The 20,766-nt window shown below is 34.5% G+C and overlaps 1 protein-coding gene across 2 annotated transcripts in view; it reads left to right on the top strand.

The window, feature by feature from the left end:
• The window catches only part of FAT4 (FAT atypical cadherin 4), a 175,533-nt gene that overhangs the window by 61,842 nt on the left and 92,925 nt on the right, over positions 1-20,766 (top strand). For both annotated transcript variants that reach the window (XM_081811919.1, XM_081811918.1), the window contains one exon: positions 14,198-14,329. In XM_081811919.1, coding sequence (XP_081668045.1) covers positions 14,198-14,329 — 132 coding nt within the window. The remainder of the gene's footprint in view (positions 1-14,197; positions 14,330-20,766) is intronic.

Genomic DNA, 20,766 nt, shown 5'->3' with positions numbered 1-20,766 from the left:
CTTTTCTATCCATTCATCAGTCAGTGAGCACTTGGGCTGCTTCCATATTTTGGCTATTGTAAATAATGCTGCTATAAACACAGAGGTGCTTGTATCCCTTTATTTAGTGTTTTTGTATTCTTTGGGCAAATACCCAGTACTGCAATTGCCAGATCATAGGGTAGTTCTATTTTTAACTGTTTGAGGAACCTCCATACTGTTTTCCACAGTGGCTACACCAGTTCACATTCCCATCAACAGTGAACAAGAGTTCCTTTTTCTCCACATCCTTGCCAACACTTGTTGTTTCTTGTGTTGCTGATTTTAGCCATTCTGATAGATGCGAGGTGATATCTCACTGTAGTTTTGATTTGCATTTCCCTGATGGCAAGTAATGATGAAATTATTTTCAAGTGTCTGTTGGCCATATGTATGTCTTCTTTGGAGAAATGTCTGTTCATGTCTTCTTTCCATTTTTTAATTGGGTTGTTTTTTAGGTGTTGAATATATAAGTTCTTTATATATTTTAGATACTAACCCTTTATTGGATATGTTATTTGTAAATATCTTCTCCCATTCAATAGGTTGCTTTTTAGTTTTGTTGACTGTTCCCTTCATTGTGCAGAAACTTTTTATTTTGATGTCATGCCAATAGCTTATTTTTGCTTTTGTTTCCCTTGCCTCAGGGGACGTATCGAGAAAAAAGTTGCTAGTGCTGATGTCAAAGAAGTTACTGCCTGTGTTCTCTTCTAAGATTTTTATGGTTTCAGGAGTCTTTAATCCCTTTTGAATTTATTTTTTGTGTTATGAATGGTGTTAAGAAAGTGGTCCAGTTTCTTTCTTTTGCATGTTGCTGTCCAGTTTTTCTAACACTATTTGTTGTAGAGACTGTCTTTTTCCCATTGGATATTCTTAATAGCTTTGTCGAAAATTAATTGACTATATAGTTGTATATTTATTTCTTAGTTTTCTATTCTGTTCGATTGATCTATGTATCTGTTTTTTGTGCCAGTACCATACTGTTTTGATTACTATAGCATTGTAATATAACTTGAAGTTCAGAATTTTGATGCCTCCAGTTTTGCTTTTCTTTTTCAAGATTGCTAGGCTGTTTGAGGTCTTTTGTGGTTCATACACATTTTAGGATTTTTGTTCTAGTTCTGTGAAAAATGTTGTTGGTATTTTGATACGGATGGCATTAAATGTGTAGATTGCTTTGAGTAGTATAGACATTTTAACAATATTTGTTCTTGCAATCCATGAGCATGGAATGCCTTTCCATTTCTTTGTGTCATCTTGCATTTCTTTCATCAGTGTTTTATAGTTTTCAGAGTACAGGTCTTTCACCTCTTTGATTATGTTTATTCCTAGGTATCTTATTATTTTGGGTGCAGTTGTAAATTGTATTGTTTTCTTAATTCCTCTTTCTGCTGCTTCATTATTGGTATATAGAAATGCAACAGGTTTCTGTATCTTGATTTTCTTCCTGTGACTTGAATGAATTCATTTATCTGTTCTAGCAGTGGAGTCTTTCGGGTTTTCTATATATAGTATCATATCATCTGCAAATAGTGAAAGTTTTACTTCTTTCTTATTGATTTGGATCCTTTTTTTTTTTAAAGATTTTATTTATTTATTTGAGAGAGAGGGAATGAGAGACAGAGAGCACGAGAGGGAAGAGGGTCAGAGGGAGAAGCAGACCCCTTTGCTGAGCAGAGAGCCCGACGCGGGACTTGATCCCGGGACTCCAGGATCATGACCTGAGCCGAAGGCAGTCGTTTAACCAACTGAGCCACCCAGGCGCCCCAGATTTGGATCCTTTTTATTCCTTTTTGTTGTCTAATAGCTGTGGCTAGGGCTTCCAGTACTCTGTTGAATAAAAGTGAAGAGAGTGCACAACGTTGTCTTATTTCTGATGTTAGGGGAAAAGCTCTCAGTTTTTCCCCATTAAGGATGATGTTAGCTGTGGGTTTTTCATATATAGCCTGTATTATATTGAACTATGTTCTCTCTAAACCTACTCTGTTGAGGGTTTTTCTGCATCTATTGAAATGATCATATGGTTCTTATCCTTTCTCTTATTGATGTGATCTATAACATTGACCAATTTGTGAATATTGAATCACCATTGCAACCCAGGAGTAAATCCCATTTGATCATGGTGAGTGATTTTTTTTTAATGTATTGTTGGATTCGGTTGAAGATTTTTGCATCTACATTCTTAGGGATATTGGCCTGTAGTCGTCTTATTCAGTAGAGTCTTTATCTTGTTTTTGTATCAGGGTAATGAGCATATTGGCTTTTAAGTCATTGAATAAACATATATTAAGTGCCTCTTGTATGACAGGCACTATGGTGGAAACTAAACATTGCCATCAAAGCTAAGAAGAGAAGCAGTCTGAGTTCATTGAAATAGGATTTCTAAATATAATTAAAGCATAGTGCACTGTAAAAAATTTTTGTTTTGGCAGTGAGTTCAAGATTTTCAGAAGATGTATGTTATATTTCCCATAAAACAAAAACTACATTCATTCCTATTTATTGATGAGCTAATGCTGTTTCAAATAAATTAAAATTGTTATAGTTTTGAAGTAAAAAAATAACCCCACACAACTCTAAAATGTTTTTTTTTTTTTTTAGATTTTATTTATTCATTGGAGAGAGAGACAGAGTGAGTATGAGCAGGGGGAAGGCAGAGGGAGAGGGGAAAGGAGGCTCCCTGCTGAGCAGGGAGCCAGATGCAGGGCTCGATCCCAGGACCTGAAGATCCCAGAACCTGAAGATCATGACCTGAGCCAAAGACAGACGCCCAACCATCTGAGCCACCAGGCGCCCCTCTAAAATGGGGTTTTAATCTTATAGTTTGAGATAGTTGTTTAAAATCTTTAAGGAAGTGTAGTGAATATACTAATAAGCAACTAAACTAAAATAGATTGGCTGTAAGTCAAAATTTTATATCATTTATGTCAAGTAATAGAAATTTCTTCCACATTGAAGACTAATGTGCAAAGGTGAAATTGAGCAGAGGGATTATTTTGACATTGCAACAATTCCATTTAAAAAAAAAAAGAGTGTATTGTTTTTTATTTAAATTCAATTAGCCAACATATAGTACCTCATTAGTTTTTGATTTAGTGTTTAACACCCAATGTTCTTCACATCACATGTCCTCTTTAAAGCCCATTAAAAACAGAGTGTAGCCAAGTCTAATGTGGGTACTAGAAAGCCACTAAAGATGGAGTGTGTATATTCATGGGGACTGCATTCTCTTATTGTAATTCTGTCATTATTGTTCTCTTACAGGGTTCCCATTTTTTTCATAATTTTCTATGCTTAAGAAAGGCAATCTGATTGACTCAACCCAGTCATAATTTGCTCCTCTTGGGTCAAGTAGTCCTACCTTCCTCCCCCAGTCTTTGGTTTGGGTGGGGGGGGACTTGAAGGTCACATCTTGTTTTGAGTTGCCCTTCTAAAAGATAGGGGTATGGCATGTGAAATGAGAATGGGAAGTTCTACAGGTTAGGAAAATTTATTAATAGATTCATGGCAATAAAACTTATCACACATTATAAGGTATATCACAGATACTAGTATATATAATCTTTTATCTTTTTTTGCCTTTTAAATGAAATAGTAATCTGTTATTTACAAATGAAGATTGAGTAAAATAGTCAATTAATGAATCCATTGTCATGACTTGTGTATTTGTTAACTGTTGACACAATAATGTTGCATAATAACAAGCCACAAAAATCTCAAAGGCCTACAGGAATACACATCTTTCTTGTACACCTGCAGGTAGGCTACAGTCGGGCTGATCTAGGCTGGGCTCAACTGGGAGGCTCTGCTTCAGACTCTACAAGTCTCTCAGCTGAGGCTTGTCAACTCAATATTTGCTGTTTTCCTTCTGATACTAGTGGACTAGCAGGGACACATTGTTATAGTGACCATGACAGAGGTACAAGAGAGCAAACATATTTCAAGTCCCCACTTGTGTCATATTTGTAAATATCCCATTGAGCAAAACAGTTGGTCATCATGGATGAGTCCAATGTCAAGAGGTAGAGAGAGAAAGCCCACTTTTAGTGGGAGGGACTGTGAAGTTGCTATAGAGAGGACTGAAAAATCAGGGGTGAACTTTATGAAGTTGCTTATAGAGAGGGGTGAAGAATCAGGGTCAGTGATTCAGTCGGCCACAACTTGTAACTTTAATATAAATCAAACTACTTTTCTATTTTTTCAGCAGTCTGAATAGAAGTATTATATATTTTATAAAATCCCATATCTACTGCACAAAAACAAAAGTGAAAAGTGAAGAAATAAAAGGATGGAATATTTTTATTTGTTTGTTTTATACTACATTTTCCTTTTGATATTTGTCTACCACATTCAGATTAACATCTATTGAAAAGTGTACTACAGGATGCTTTTGCAGGGTGTTTGTTTTGAAGAATAGTATAAAAATTTCTGTAAGTTTCATATTCAACCACACATATTTTAACCTGATCTTTTATTCTGCATTTACTTTTGGGCGTCCTTAAGAATCTGTTAAAATTCTGAAATTATGCAGTATTGATTTCAGGAAAAGTTGAAGTGGTTACACATGATTGCCTCTGCCTTAAAAGAAATCCTTATTTGGTTCTAATTTGAACAATATTGAAAGCACAACAAAACTAGCTTTCTATTATGTCACCACACATTTAGCGAGTTATGGAAAGCATTCTGTTTCAAGAATGGAGTTAACTATGTCTTGTCCGCGCTTCTAGCCATTCTTGTCATTTCTGGCTACTCTCCAAGCCTGCCTGTTACTCATACAGATTTCTTTCCTAGTTAGAAATGCATTGAAATCCCAGGAACATATGCTGCTCACTGCTAGAAGAGTTTTAGTGATGAGAGATTAATGTAATTGCTTTTGTTTGAGAAATATAATTGGTCACAGTTACATACATGTAGCTTATATGAGAAATATGTTTTGTTTTAAAATTCACTATGTTTATTTTTACTTTGCTTTTAAAATTAAACTAAAAAGAATCTGAAATGTGCATGCTTCCTTCTTTCCTCATATTCCAGAACATTTGGAATAGAAAAAGTACAAATTTGTGTGAAATAAATGCACAGGTATCTAAATATACACATAACTTAAAATTGAGGTATAAAGTTTAAAATGACAAAATATTTGCTAGCCTAAAATTCCAAAAAGAGGAGTATTATAATTCCCAAATTAAGTGTCATTTCCTCAAATGTTATCATTATATCATGTTTGTTTTACTAAAGTGTATTCTGTAAAACAATAGAGTAAAATAGTAGTTAGTATATATTAGATAACATGTTAGTGCTCATCTTCTAGTACAATGCAATAATCGTTCAGGTTTCTTTTTTTTTTTTTTTCGTCATTCTAAAGAAAAACTATACCTAAATACATAGATTTATTTTCTGGTGATCTCTGAAACTTTCAGTAGAGTTTGAACCTGCAACAGACCTGTGTCCGCAAGAGTTTCTGGTTCACGTACACATACAGTGGTGGTGACTCTGTCGGTTTTCCTTAATAGGTCCCACCTAGCCCCTGTCTGTCTTTCATAGCATGGGATCATAGGTCTTTTCTCCAAAGTCTGATTTCTCCCTTCTCTTTGAAGATTTCAGTTTCAAAAGTTCAGAAATACCATCAGGATGAGAGAGTGTACTATTAATACAGCTACCACATACTCTTTTGAATTAGGTAGGTTATACATTATAAATAAGTAACCACCTAAAAACATTGTTCACAGAATATGATTAGACCTTGCATACCTACATAGTCCAAACATTACATTCTTGACATTTAGGACTTTTAAATGTAAACTGTTCTTTGCTAGGGCCTTCTCATAACTAAAATATGAGTCAGTTGCAAACCATAATAGAGTTTGGCTCTGCAACATGATGAAGTGTTCTGGATGTAGTGAAACATTTCGCCCAGACTCATGGCAGCACAATTCCCAGTGGTCACCCAAAATAGGGAAAGAAATGAAGAACAAAATTAAAGGAACTATGCAAACCCTGGCACCATCCTTTCATGGCAATACAGCTTTTTATTTATTATTGCTAAGAAACGAAAGTACTTAAGAGTTTAAACACATAAATGATAGTACAAGTACGTGTTGAATTTTCTCTTTCCTAATGACTGAATTTAGCTCTCAACTTGAAATGTTGAAAAAGAGTGTATATATATGTGTGTGTGTGTGTGTGTGTGTGTGTGTGTGTTCTATCAAGTGAAATTATGTGGTTAGTTCGATAAGAAAACGAACATAGAATGTCAAACTTTCTGCTGAAATTTAATTAGAACTTCTGCTATGTAATCTTAGTATATATAGGTTTGACATAAATTTGCTAAATAAAACTTTGTTATTGGGAGCCTATATAGCATGTAAAATGTGTCAATCTCACTAAATTAAATGAATCCTGTAGTAGTTGGCTTCAATTGAAGAGTGAACATGTGAAACTATTGCCAAACATTTAAAATATAAATTTGATTATTTACTTGAGCCATGGTTTTGATATTTTTATCCTGATGTTTTTCTTTAATGAATATTGTGCTCGAGTCTCAAATTTCATATCCAGTCCCAGAATGTTCCTTTTTACACACCACCCTGATGCGGTGATAACAAGCTGTCCCCCAGCACCGAGCCCCTCACTGCACTGAGGGCAAGCTGCTACTCCGCACACAGTCTCCTCTCAGGCAGGAAAGGTGGAGTTTTCCTTTTCAGGGTCAAAGGAAGTGACAGGCCTGGCGTGATGGTTGTACTGATCATAGCGGGGATTTCAGCTTGGTTAATTTCCTTTCAACTTCAAGTCCTCACTTGAGCCTGCATACAGAAAATGAAGTGGGAGGTCGCAGCATCTTGTTTCACTCTGATGAATAAAAGTTGTTTTGAGTGTAAGATTAGACTTTCCCCCCCCAGTGAATTTCAGTAGCACCTACACAGTATAAACCAGGGCATCATTTAGTAGAGTGCTATTTGAGTGACATCATAATGACCTATGAAGGGTAATGCGCATTTGAATGAGCTTAGTTATTACTTCAGGTTTACTCATGATTTGTGTGGTATTTAGTGTAGCTGTTTCTGAAGTCATGATGGGCGTTGATTAAATCTTATATTCCAGTCTCCCAAGTGGGAGATTTTCTGAACACAACATGCATGTTTGTCTGAAGCTCTTTTAAGTTATCATTCTGAGTATGAAGTTATTAAATTATCATCCAATAGGATTTCATATCATAAAATTTACACATGATGGAATGAGAGGCAAAGCTAGGAAATCAATAGGATTTGGATTGGTTCTTGAGTTACTTAAGGAACTTAATTTGGGGTGTCAGTTCCACAAAAATAAAAAGACAATAATGTATTTTTGCCACTAAAAAAGCAACTAATCAAGTACTATGGGTCTTGATGCATCTTTTACTATTTTAGAGTTTTGTGTAGATTATGTCTTTCTCACCAATCATTTAGATTTTAGTCATTTCTGAAAATGAATATTTATGATTGCATCTTTCAAGAAAAAGAAACAAATTCTTTGTAGACATTTTATTTTATTTTATTTTTTAAAGATTTTATTTATTTATTTGAGAGAGAGAATGAGAGAGAGCACATGAGAGAGGGGAGGGTCAGAGGGAGAAGCAGACTCCCCACTGAGCAGGGAGCCCGATGTGGGACTCGATCCCGGGACTCCAGGATCATGACCTGAGCTGAAGGCAGTCGCTTAACCAACTGAGCCACCCAGGCGCCCCTTTGTAGACATTTTAAAAAGCAGTAACTTTTATTGATATCTACAGAGAATTTATCTAGTTTCCTTACTTGTAATATATACCCACCACCTTCCTGCTCAATGATTGAGTTTTCGGTGGCATTGATAAAACAGACCTTCACAGATTATTTTCCCCTATTGTAAATATGAAGAAACTTAAAAATGAAAAAAAAAATGTAGGTAAAATAGTATTTGTAGAGTAGACAATCAAATCTTAATATCTTCAAAGTCATTTTCTTATCGATATCAAATGCATATTTTGTTTGAAAGCTCATTGTCTTCATGCACAGATTAGAGGCTTTGGTCTAAGATATTCAGCTTGCACTCTGGCTCTGGCTTTTTCTACACACAGGTCTCTGGAAAAATCACTGCGCTTGAGTTAGGAGGCTTACCATTGTTTTTCTTAGATAAATCACTTGACATTTCAATGCCTTAATTTTGATTTTCTGTAAAATAAAGGAGATAGACTTGATATTTAAAACTCCTCTAAAATTTTAATACATCTACTTGCAAATAAATGGATTTCTGAACTTTTAGTGTACTATAAACTCTACAGTTTCCCCAAAGGAAAAAAAATATATTGTTTTTCATTCTTATTTCTTAAGAACCATTTTATGTAGTTTGTAGGAAGGTTTTGAATTAAAAAATATGTTTTAGATATGTGTTCATCCTTATTCACTAAGCACCACTTTATTTAGCCTGCAGAAAGGTTATGAATTTAAGAATATGTTTTTAATTGTGGTTGATCTAGTGACCACAATGAAATTACTGATTTATTAGCTGGGGTATCAGTTCATAATGGACCTTGATATTTTAGTCAATTCCTTAACCTTGACTGTAACATATTATCTTCGTAATATCAATTTAAATCAGTGAAATGCCATGTTTTATAGTTATAGCTACATGTATGAATGATATGATAATTGATATTGCTAATTAATGATTACTTATTGATTATGCAGTTGTATGCTGATTTATTCACTTAAAAATTAAAAATAAATCCCCAAGATATAATATCCTTCTTAAGCACTGCAAAATAAAATGATAAGACTGCATATTACAGAAAAAAATTAAGATGAAAGCTTTGTACTCATTTCATAACAACTATTTACCCGGTTTGTAAATAGTAAAATTTTTTGTTTTTAAATATCTATTTAATTACTCAGCAGGCTGAATATCAAGGACTCTTCCTTCAGCATAAAAAAGTTTGGTGACAATACTTAAAACCGTATTTTTTTTTTAACTTTTTCCTTTATCAGACTACCAAGAGACAGCCTGTTTTTAAATTAATTGGTCATTAGCCCCCTTAATCTCAGTCATGTTTTTGTTTCTAAATATAATCATTCATTTACCAGGTTTCACTGACTAGGATCAGGTGTCTCAGCAAAGAAAGTCATTATTCTAAAAGTCTTTAAATGGTGACAGAGGTGGTGGCACTGGACAATACCTATTGCTCAACCATTAGCTGCAGCTGATGTTTTGTTATGAATAAGTCAACCACAAAGTTACCAACTGCCCTTGTAATTGTAGCAGGTGAAACCACATATGTTTCTGAAGGCCAGCTATCTAAGCACAAAGGTCAACATTTGATAGGCAGGCATAAAATATGCAAGTGCCTTATCTTCATGGTGTAATGTTTCTTTAATCTTTAAGGGTAAATTCTCACAAACTTTCAGAATAGATACCTTGAAAATGCCCCCTGGATTTAAATTATGGAAGCTGTTGGCAGTTTCTGTTTTATTTTGATTTTAAATACAGCCACTTGTGAAGGGAAGTTTCTGAGTTCAAAATGTGATTTTATTTATTTTAATTTGCAAAATGATTCTTTTATTTTATTTTAATTTTGCAAAATGAATATTTAAAAACAGTTATTTTATTTCAGGTCTAAACAACTGTAAAGATAATGTAAAACCCTGAAGTAACAATGTTAGCACTAGAAGATTAGCTGTTCAGTAGTTTTGGTTTGTATTTTTAGAGAATGGAGTGTATTTTTCTACATATACTTTTTTTAGCTTAGGAACAATATCGTAGACTATTTTAAAATCTTGGAATTTTAAAATAAACTACTAATAGCCATTGTCTGTATTATGAAAGTGATCTTGTTTGTATAGAAAGAAGTCTTTAAAAATTATAAAGTCTTAATTCTTGTTTCCAGATATCTTTTCTAAACTTTTAATGTTTGATTCCTGTGTTTTATATGATAACATTTCAAACAATTCATATCAAATCTTAGTCCAGAGAAGGCATCGTAATGGAATAAGGCTTTTAGGGTAGTGGCAGATCCAAGAGTGAGCCAAGCACAGGTTAGGGTCTGGAGTCATCAGGAGGGTGGTAGCTGGCAAGGGCAAGAGACAAGGCAATCCAGAGAACTATCCATGGTGTGGGAGATAAACTTTTTGGGATTGAGATGTCAATATTTCTATTATCAAACTCCACTTCTTTCCTGCAAGGGGTGTGAACTGTCTTATTTTCTTCTGTATTTTTAGTGACTAACATATGCCTGTTGTGTGATAGATTCTAAAATATTGAATGAATAAATACTGAAATCAGTGACAACCTCATCACAAACAGGATCTGTAGTCCTGAAATTCTTGGTAGGTAGAAACATGGCACAGGGGATCAGGAGAAGTGAAGGGATTGCAGGATGACACCTACCTGTGCTAAGGAGTTCATATTTCCTTTTCTATATAATTCATTACCCCAAGCTATTGGGAGAACTGAGAAAAACCATGCTAAAAACTTTTTAGGGGTATCTGAGGAATTGTGGAATACAAAAGATATACTGGGCAATTAAGAGAAATATCCAGATTTCTGCCCCCCAAGAAAGGAATAGGAAGTTCTTAACTTTTTAATTGGTAAGCTGACACTGATTTTAGGGAAAAGGATAGCCTGACTTATTAAATGAATGGCATGTGGTATCCAAAAAAATAACCTTTGCATATATCAGATGCAATGATGAAATGTTCTAGATCTGTTTTTATAATTCGTTGACTATAGATACATTCATAAATGTTTAGTTTTGGACTCATTAATATTAAACTAAATTTATTCTTTCTAATAAAATAGGAAAGCTCAGGGGCACCTGGGTGTCTCAGTTGGTTAAGCATCTGCCTTCAGCTCAGGTCATGATCCCAGGGTCCTGGGATCGAGCCCCGCATCAGGCTCCCTGCTCAGTGGGGAGTCTGCCACTCCCTCTCCATTTGCCTCTCCCTCAGCTCATGCTCTCTCTCACTCTCTCTCTCAAATAAATAAAATCTTAAAATAAATAAAATAAAATAAAATAAAATAGGAAAGCGCTTTCTACACCTGAAATGATGAAGTTGGCCAAAATATCATAGAGCATACATGATCAAAGACTTCTAGAGCTGTATCTAGGGATCAATAGAACAGTCTTTATTTTTTCCTAAATTCTTTTTTTTAAACATTTTATTTATTTATTTATTTATTTATTTATTTATTTATTTATTTATCAGAGAGAGAGCACAAACAGGGGGAGCGGCAGGCAGAGGGAGAAGCAGGCTCCCCGCTGAGCAAGGAGCCCCATGTGGTACTCGATCCCGGGACCGAGGGATCATGACCTGAGCAGAAGGCAGACACTTAACTGACCGAGCCACCCAGGCGTCCCAATTTTTTTTTTTTTCTTAAGTTCTGACAGAGAAAGATTTATTGACTGACCCAAGATTATATGGCTAGTTAGTTCATATGTGAGTGATTCAGTTTCCAGACAGAAATAATATGTACATATAGTTGTGACATACTTTTCAAATATGATTCATTGTGTTTATTGAACATACACACCTACACATGAGAGAGACAGGTTTGCATGGCAGTAGAGAAAACTTATTTTCTAGCTCTGTGTCATTGACCAATTACTTAACCTCTTTACCTTTGATAACTAGTTTCTCTAATGGGAAAATAATAGTTTTTCCTCATAGGGCTCTTTTGAGGACTTTTTAAAATGTGTGTGTGTATGTATATATATGTATATACACACACATATATAACCTAAAACTATGTCTAGCATGTATATTAGTTATTTTGCTATAACTATTAAAATATAGAAGAGATTTGTTCAATTCATGAACTCACCATTTATAATGAGGTAGCTTTCTGGAATACCCAGCATGTTTCTAGTGCATGGTACTCTTCCCTGATGCATCTTTGATGTCATATTTAATTGGTGCCAATATGGATTATCCTTATTCTCAATTTAGTGTTCTTCCTTAAACACACACATGCATACACACCCATATACACTTAGACAAATACACACACTCCTATATTCACATTCACAAATACACTTAGAAAATATCTTTCTCTCTTTCTCTCTCTCCCACACACACACACAAGGTTGGCATGTTAGTTTCCAGTTGGACCAAGTCATAAAATTAGAGATGAAAGATAATTTAGAATTGAAAAAAAAATCTATTAAGCTAAAATGTCAGAGTTGAGTTATGAGGTATTTCTATCAGTTATCTCTTATTCTTCATTTATTTTTCTACTGTATTTTAAGGACTGTGCACACATATATGAAAGTTCAGACATATATAATATGAAGATAATTATTAATTTCTAAAGAACATTAATGATTATATTTTTGGATGACCATATGTTCATTGATTCTTAAATCCATATTTTTCAGGCTTTTGAAATACATACATGTGTATTTATGTATGTCAAAACTCTTCCTACATGAAAACTTCATATATATTCAATATGTTCCAGAGATGAACAATAAATTATAATTTTGACTTTGGGTTGTAGGACCTGGAATTCTGATTTATTAAATCATTTTCTCAAAGTCTCTCTCTAGCTCTAAGGGACTCTTAGGTCTGTGCTCACAAATTCAAAACCAAGATTAACGTTTTATCAAACACTTCCCTCTGGGCTAAGCATTTTGCTGGCATCATCAAAGTCTAGTCTTCAGAAAATGCTCTAAGACACATAGTATTATCTCGATTTTAAGATGAGGAGACTAAGGCCAAGATAAATGAAGTGCTCAAGTTTACCCAGCTAATAAGTCGGGGAGCCAGAACCTGAATTTCAGTTTTTCTAATTTGAAATAACCCACGTTATTTACAACCAGACAAGGCAGTTGGACATTGGCTGCGTTGGAGATACTGTGGATCTTTTCTTAAAGGAAGTGACTTAGAGAATGATGTGAGCCCAAACTAGAGGTGGCACATTACCAACTGCTTGACACTGCCTGTCTGGACTAATTTGAGCCATTTGCTGTGATTAAACCTCTCCTATTAAAAGGTGGAATTAGAGGTATCATAATTCTTTAGTCCTTAATTTTATATATTGGTTTCTGAGTTTTTCTTTTTATCATTTGCTCATCTATTAGTCTAGCTCTGCTATCGTTCTCATTCATTCCCTGTCAGAGAATAATGACAGTCCTACCTCTTGCTTCCCCCTCTACCCCGTCTCCACCTCTTTCCGGAAAAGAAGAAATCAGAATTCTTTTGCTCTCTTCTCTTCTCTTTCCTCATATTCGTCTGCATTGCTCTTAGATCTGATGGAGTTTTTATAGTTTAACTATAAAATACGACATTTCATCTCACGAGAAAAATGTCTTGGTTATATCCTAGCTAAATGGCTGGATGGACTTTTCTCCATGACTTAATTTTGTGACCCAACTGGGGAAACTTATAGTTTTATTAGCAGCTGTCTTCCCTTTTCTTATCAGATATACAGCTTTTAGCACCTAGCTCAAAAGAGAAAACACACGGTTTGAAGTTCTTCTTTAGACTTCACAAACCCTTCCTTCTAAACAGTTTTTCTTAGAGAAACAAACAACTCTGACTAATCTTTCAAACAAAGCTGTTAATATTTGCAATCTACATAAACAGTACCTTTGAAAGGAATGATTGCTTTGCTTTAGTCACAATAAGAAGTGCTGATAGGAGGGGAAATAGAAAGAAAAAAAGATGCGTGTGTTTTCCCCCATGGGTTGGGAGTTGATGTTAAAGGGGAAAACGCTGAGCGTTTCTTCAAACGAAATGTGAACTTCTTTATTTCTCCCAGACGTTGCTAATATGTAAACATTTCAGGAAGAAATTCTACACCCCCTCATTTGTGTGTCGGCTGACATTTCATGGTTGAATGGCACAGGGTCCTAAGTCTGGGCAGTTCTGCAGTGGTGCACAAATCTGGGGATTAAATCAACAGTTGATCTGTGCTCCTTTTCTTGTATAAACTCCAAGGCAACCCTGTAAACTCAGTTACCATCAACAAATCAAATGATTTTTACTTGAATTTTTATATTTTTTATAAAGATTTCACAGCTTTCTTTAGGATATTTCCTGTTATTTGGATGTTATATAAAGGTTCTGATTCTTTTTTGAAGGTCTAGTTAACCAGTGGGCTCCTGGTATACGTTTTCACTGGTACCTTGCAGGCATGTGGGGCATTCATGTGTTGTTTCTTTCTCTCCTCGTAGGTTGAAATAACACTTCAGGATATCAATGACAATCCACCAGTATTTCCAACAGACATGCTGGATCTTACTGTGGAGGAGAACATTGGAGATGGCTCTAAGATTATGCAACTGACAGCGATGGATGCTGATGAGGTAACTCAGAGCCTGAATTTGTTTTGAAACCTAATATTCCAGTGATCTATCAAATTTCTACTGTATGTTGACCACTTTTAGTACCCAATAATTAAGGTTAAGCATTGAATGCTCTTTTCCAAAGAATGTCAATTGTTGAAATGTGATATAAGAAGGCTAAGATAGAGACTATCAAGAGGTAATTTTCTTTGATCAGCAATTCACTGTTCAGTTAATTGCTGGTTGGATTTTAGATTTCTTAGTCAAATTAGTTTAATTTCTCAAATAATTAAAAAATATCTACAGATATAACCATATTTTTTATGCCTTTATCATTGGCTTCTGACTCGGTTTTGGCCCAGGTCATGATCTTAGGGTTGTGAGATCAAGCCCCACATTGGGGTCCATGCTCAGTGCAGAGTCTGCTTGAGATTCTCTCTCCCTTGTCCTCTGCTTCTCCTCACCCCCACCCCCCGCCTCAAATAAATAAGTACATCTTAAAAAAAGGAAACAGAAATTTCTTGTCTAGTGGTGAATGTAAAATTTGGGGGCACAATTTAGATTTCTCTATTTATATTTCAAATTTAGCTATTTAATCATAGTGCTCTAAATGACTAACAACTTATATAATTTGTAATTTATATTTTTCCTGTGAAAAAAGCCCATTGCCTCTTTTCTCCTACTTGCTAGGTAAAGGAATTAATTAATGTTAAGGAATTATGGAAAGAGGGATAACTTTCCCTGACACCAGTATCTCCTTTCACCTTAAGCTACTAAGCCCAACACACATCAGAGGACTTAATTTTTTTGCCCTCAGTTAAATTTCAGAAGCATCTGAAAACTTTTGGTCTTTGAGTAAGATCTTCATGAATTTATTTTTTAACTTTAAAAGGTAAATAAATAAAAAAAAAACAGGTGAATTTTAACAGCTAATAGCTAACACATAAATGTAAGGACTTAATTAAATTTTGACAAAATCTAAGGAAAAGTAAACAAAATAAAGCATAGATATTTAGATACTTATAGTTTTCTATTAAAAATTTTGGTGTTTTAAGTTTAGTATCTTCGACTCAATTTTATAAAGTGTAAAACAACAAAAACCCAGCTAAGTAAAACTAAAAATTAAATTGGCTTTATTTGATGATTCATGAATCAGGCAGCATCTCATCTAGCAATAAGAAAGGAGCTCCGCCAAGCTCTAGAAATGGAAATTTTTTTAAAGGCTAAAAGGGGATGGGAAAAGGAATTTATTAGCAAAGAATGCATTCTTTCAGGCAAGGTCACCTTCCTAAGGGGAACAGGGTGGATTATCTCACTAGTGCTGACCAGGTAATTCCATGTTGACTGGTTAAAGGTTACATTTCTGGAGGGGTGGGGGGTTTGAAATTGCAATTAAATAAGAATTACATCTTGGTTAGTTGACATGAGATTTAGCATAAGTGACTCCATTTGGGGATTTCTGTCTCCTTTTTACCAATTCCTCCCTTTTGATTGGACTCTCAGTTTAACTGTGAAATATGATACATATTTAAGGCATTAGCACCACTCACAGCTACCACTCAGTCATTCATACAGCTTTTGCCAATCTTCTGTGTGGCATTCATAGGTCATGACTTTTTTTTTTTTTTTTTTTTGCTTAATCTCTGTGATAGTCATAGCCCACAACTTCAGGTTTACAGTTTTTAAGCTGGTCATTCTCTTCATTTCTTTTCTGATGTTCCAGTCTTAGAGAGATCATTTGCTTGGTGACTAGCAGCAGCAAACATGCATTTAAAACCTTTCAGAGAATACAATGTTCCAGGGAGATTACTATGATCATTATAAGCAGGATAATTCCCAACGTTTGGAATGTACTTCTTAGCCTGGTCCCCCAAACCAAATCAATCAAAATTAGGTAAATCAAAGAAAGCCCCTGCTGAAGGAGTCACCTTTTTAAGCTAAGTGGCTTGCTCAGGATCTCATTAAACTGAGTTTCAATTTCCACAAAAGTGTTAATCCAGGTGCAGCGGATGATGTTGGCCACAGCACAGATACCTTATCACTCAGCTAAAAAATATTCAAGGGACCAACTTTGTCTAGTGAGTCTAAGGATTTTTGTTGGGTGGCTATTGTTTTTGCAGATTGTGCAGTACTTTCAAGAGTTAAGGAGAGGCTTCTAATCATAGCCTCATTTACATTTACTCCCAACCAGAGAAGTAAGGCCCTGCCAAAGGAAGTGAATCCTAAATCATTAATTCCTTTTGGTAATTCCTTTCTAACTCAACAATGTAAATCTAGGGGAGTCGACCAGTGAGGTGTCTTTGTTTGTGGAAAGTTAGGGACACAGTTAGATAACCTAAGAGGCATTGCCTGGCTATGCACCAGCTATTTAGGCATTCATGGGTCCAAGGAGAATGATAACCACAGGAAAAAACAAAAAACAAAAAACAAACCCTGTAGGGGTATAAACCATTCTTGATAAGGTGGTACTGTTAATGGACGGATAGGAGTTTTAATGACAAATCCAGCGGTCTGAGAGGCAAAGCCTCCCTCCCTTAGCAATGGTGTGGGAGATACTGGTGATGGCATTATCTTTCCAGGCCAATGCCAGAGTAAAGGAAAGAAAGATAAGAGAGGGTTTTATGTTTAGTTAGAGTGTGAAGTCTTGATCTGGCATCTTGGGAAGAAGCTATCTACCTTGATGTCAGCTACTTCTCTTTCTAGTCAATTTGACTTGGAGGTTTCCAGCATTTGTACAAGACCAGATGTCAAGTGGAGTTTTCTTTAACTGTGAGATGTTTACCCACAAGTCCCTGGAGTTTGGCTGCCATCTGGGTAGTGAGCAGGACCTGGTACAGTCCTTTCCAAGGAGATTGAAGGGAAGTCTTTGTTCTTAGCAATTCCAAATCAGAAGGGTGAGAGAAAGTTGGAAATGGTACTTTGGTGAGATGTAGCCAGATATTTGAGAAAGCTAGAATTCAGGATCTAGTCCAATTTATAGGTATGTAACAAAACCTCAAAGACAACAAGTTTAGAATCTAATATCTAGAAAGGTGCAAACATAATTTTTCTTTCTACAGTTAGTACCATTTTAAAAAGATAATTGTAGTAAAATGAATTTGTTTGCATTATTTACAAAAGTGCATTATTTATGATTATTTACATAAGTGCAACAGAAGTAGTGACTGACCATAAAAGGTTTTTAAGAACTTTGCTGTATCCTTAGAAACAAGGTCCCAGGCCAGTTTTTCCAAAGGGCTTTTTTTTTTTTTTTTTTTTTTTGGCTCCATAAAGTCAACCTCAGTTCCTTAAAACTGTTTGATCATATGTGAATCTACACACATCTCTCTCAAATATGACATTCCAGTTAAGCCTTGGTAATATAACCAATATTTCCAATTGTGTCCTGTTAAAGGAAAATAGATTCTCATTTAATTTGTGCAAATAACTATATTGCCATGAAACAACTATATTGCCAGAAAAAATAGTTTCTGAATTCTGGAGGGATCAGGTAGGGAGAAAAAGAAAATGCTTTATCTTTGTTCACAAAGGTATACTTTACCAATCTTCTATAAGCCATAGCAAAAAGAGAAAAAGAAACAAAAAGAAAAAAAAATTTTTCTTATATCTGATAAAACAAAACATTAAAAATCAGCAATGTTTTAAACAAAAGTCATGCAGAATTATAATCATCCTCCTTAGTTCCTTTAGTCTGATGTAATTAATACTTGTTCTACTTGAATCCAGCTTTTTCATTAGCTCCAAAAATTCTTACCCCATTCAGTTTTGTTTTGTTTTTGTTTTAAAGTTATCAGAAACCTGTATTTTGGAGTACTTTCCATGAGTCTTCTTGAAGATGAAGCACTTTTGCCAAAGTATCAGAATGAAAAAACTGTCTATAAATGACAAAAGACTTAAAAATGGCCATGATTAAAAATCTGATGCGAGTTCACTATAATTCACAAGGAAATGTGTGTAAAATATTACATATCATTTTAAGATAATAACTGGAATTATGACTGAAAACATATGCCAAGACATATCAGATTTCCAAGAATTTTACATTATTTCTGGAACACTTATAACTTATACCTATACAACATAAAAATGCTTTAGTATTATTTCTTATTTGACAATGTTTCCCACATAATTTAACATATCAAATAAACTTAATTACTTTTAATGACTTAATATCTTTTTATAAGGAGAGAGACCAAATCTTTTTTTTTTTTAAAGATTTTATTTACTTGACAGAGAGAGAGACACAGCGAGAGAGGGAACACAAGGAGGGAGGAGTGGGAGAGGGAGAAGCAGGCTTCCCGTGGAGCAGGGAGCCCGATGCAGGGCTCGATCCCAGGACCCTGGGATCACGACCTGAGCTGAAGGCAGACGCTTAACGACTGAGCCACCCAGGGGCCCCAAGACCAAATCTTTTGAGATGTTTCAGGGACCCTCTTGAAAATCCCAAAGTTAAATCAAGGTCAAAAAAACTTCGTTTAGAATTTGATTTTTAGGAAGGTTGTCAAAAAATATCAAAAGGCTTTAAGACCATAGGTCACTATGAAATAATATTCAGTTATCTATTTAACCAAAGTGACAAAGACTTCATAGGCAAATATAGAAGACTTCATGGTTCTGAGTAAAACTTAATTCTTTTAATATTGAGAGTCCTAGGCTTAAGTAATCAAAGACTTGATAAAAACAACACAGGAAATTATTTTGATGAAACACGGAATTCTTGTTTTTTAGGTATATTACTTTGAAAGGTAAGGAAATCCTTTTATAATCTTCAAGAAGAGCAGACCAATGGACCAAGAAGACTTTGTCCTTTTAACAGACAGAAAACCAAATTCTGATTTTCCACCAGCTTACTTTTGATATTAGAACTCATTTGCTTAATTAAATTCATTCTGATCTTAGGAGAGTTGATCACACATAAAATTCCTTTCCCTCATTATTTTTAGTGGTTTTAGTTACATATATTAGGATTTTTCACTCTTAGAAGCCTTTGATTTCTAATGAAAACTACGAAGTAAGCAATTATGAACTGTCTTTTATATTAGCATTCTGTGGATTGGCAGACTTATAAAAACTTTTTTATAATTTCTAGAAACATGTACTTTCTCAAAGAAAATTTCTCAACATGGCATAAAACATGTTTGCCAATGAAACTATCTTTAGTTTCTCTGTAAAAGGAAGCTAAAAGTGGATAAGCTTATGTTCAATAACATGTTTCAGTATTTTATTTTATTTGTAAATGATCTGGATATTCAATGGCTATAACTTGACTCATAACTTAACCTAGCAAAACTTTAAAGTTTCAGGTTACCAAAAAATTTGGGAAACCTAAAAAGTTTACCTAAAACTTTTTATACTACTTATATCTATTTTATTTACTTGTTAAACAATTACATTTAGATTACTTATGAAAATTTCATCATGACAAGTTATTTTTATTGCTGACAAATTTATAACAGAGATAACAAAAACTTATTTGATTAATCTAGGTAAAGTAAAAATTGTATGATTGCATTATATTCAATGTTGAAAACTCTAAGGACATGTATATTTTAATTAAAATAACAAATTAGTTTTAATTGAATTAGTTTTAATATTGAACATTTTCCCAGATTACATGAACCCAAAAAGCATTTGGGTTAGTTTGCATTATATTTTTGAGAATTTTTGTGAATATTAAATTTATATAAGCTCATATTTATTTAAGCCAATTAAATGTAGCTCTTTCACCAATTAATTTTAGTAATACCATCTGGAGGCAGAGGTGGTAGAATTCGCTACCACCAGATGGTATTATTAAAATTAATTTATATATATATGTGTGTGTATATATATATATATATATATATACACTCACATAAATATACAGAAAGAGAGATATTGGGGCACCTGGATGGCTCAGTTGATTTAGCAACTGACTCTTGGTTTCAGCTCAGGTAATGATCTCAGGGTCATGAGATTGAGCCCTGTGTCAGGCTCCGTGCTGTGGGGAGTCAGCTTGAGATGCTTTCCTCCTTGCTCTTCCCTGCCCCCCTCTCTACTCCACCTGCTCGCCCTTGCTCTCTTTCTAAAATAAATAAATAAGTAAGTAAGTAAGTAAATAAATAAATAATAAAATCTTAAAAAGAAGAGAGACATTATAGCTTCTATATACTTAATATTTCCCATTAGCTCAAATTCTAAATTACTTCCTTTTTTTTTTCTGATAAGAATTACGTCTCCAAAGTTCATACATTAACACTTAGATCTCGAAGGCACAGTGAAGAATGCAAGTTATAAGCTTTTAAAGATAAATAGGAATGTTTTGGGATTGGTAAAAAAGAGTAAGTGAACTTTCAACTGCCTCTAGAGCTGGATTTTTAGTTTTGCAAAGATTTGTAAGATAAGGACAGTTGCTCTCAATTCCTCAAAGAATTGGGTTGCAACTTAAATGACATCATAGGTTGATTCACCCATAAATC

This window comes from Leptonychotes weddellii, chromosome 2 (assembly GCF_054177405.1).
Source record: "Leptonychotes weddellii isolate Sample4059 chromosome 2, ASM5417740v2, whole genome shotgun sequence".
Taxonomy (NCBI): Eukaryota; Metazoa; Chordata; class Mammalia; order Carnivora; family Phocidae; genus Leptonychotes; species Leptonychotes weddellii.
Note: the sequence above shows the minus strand (reverse complement) of the source record. Positions and strands in the feature narration are given on the sequence as shown.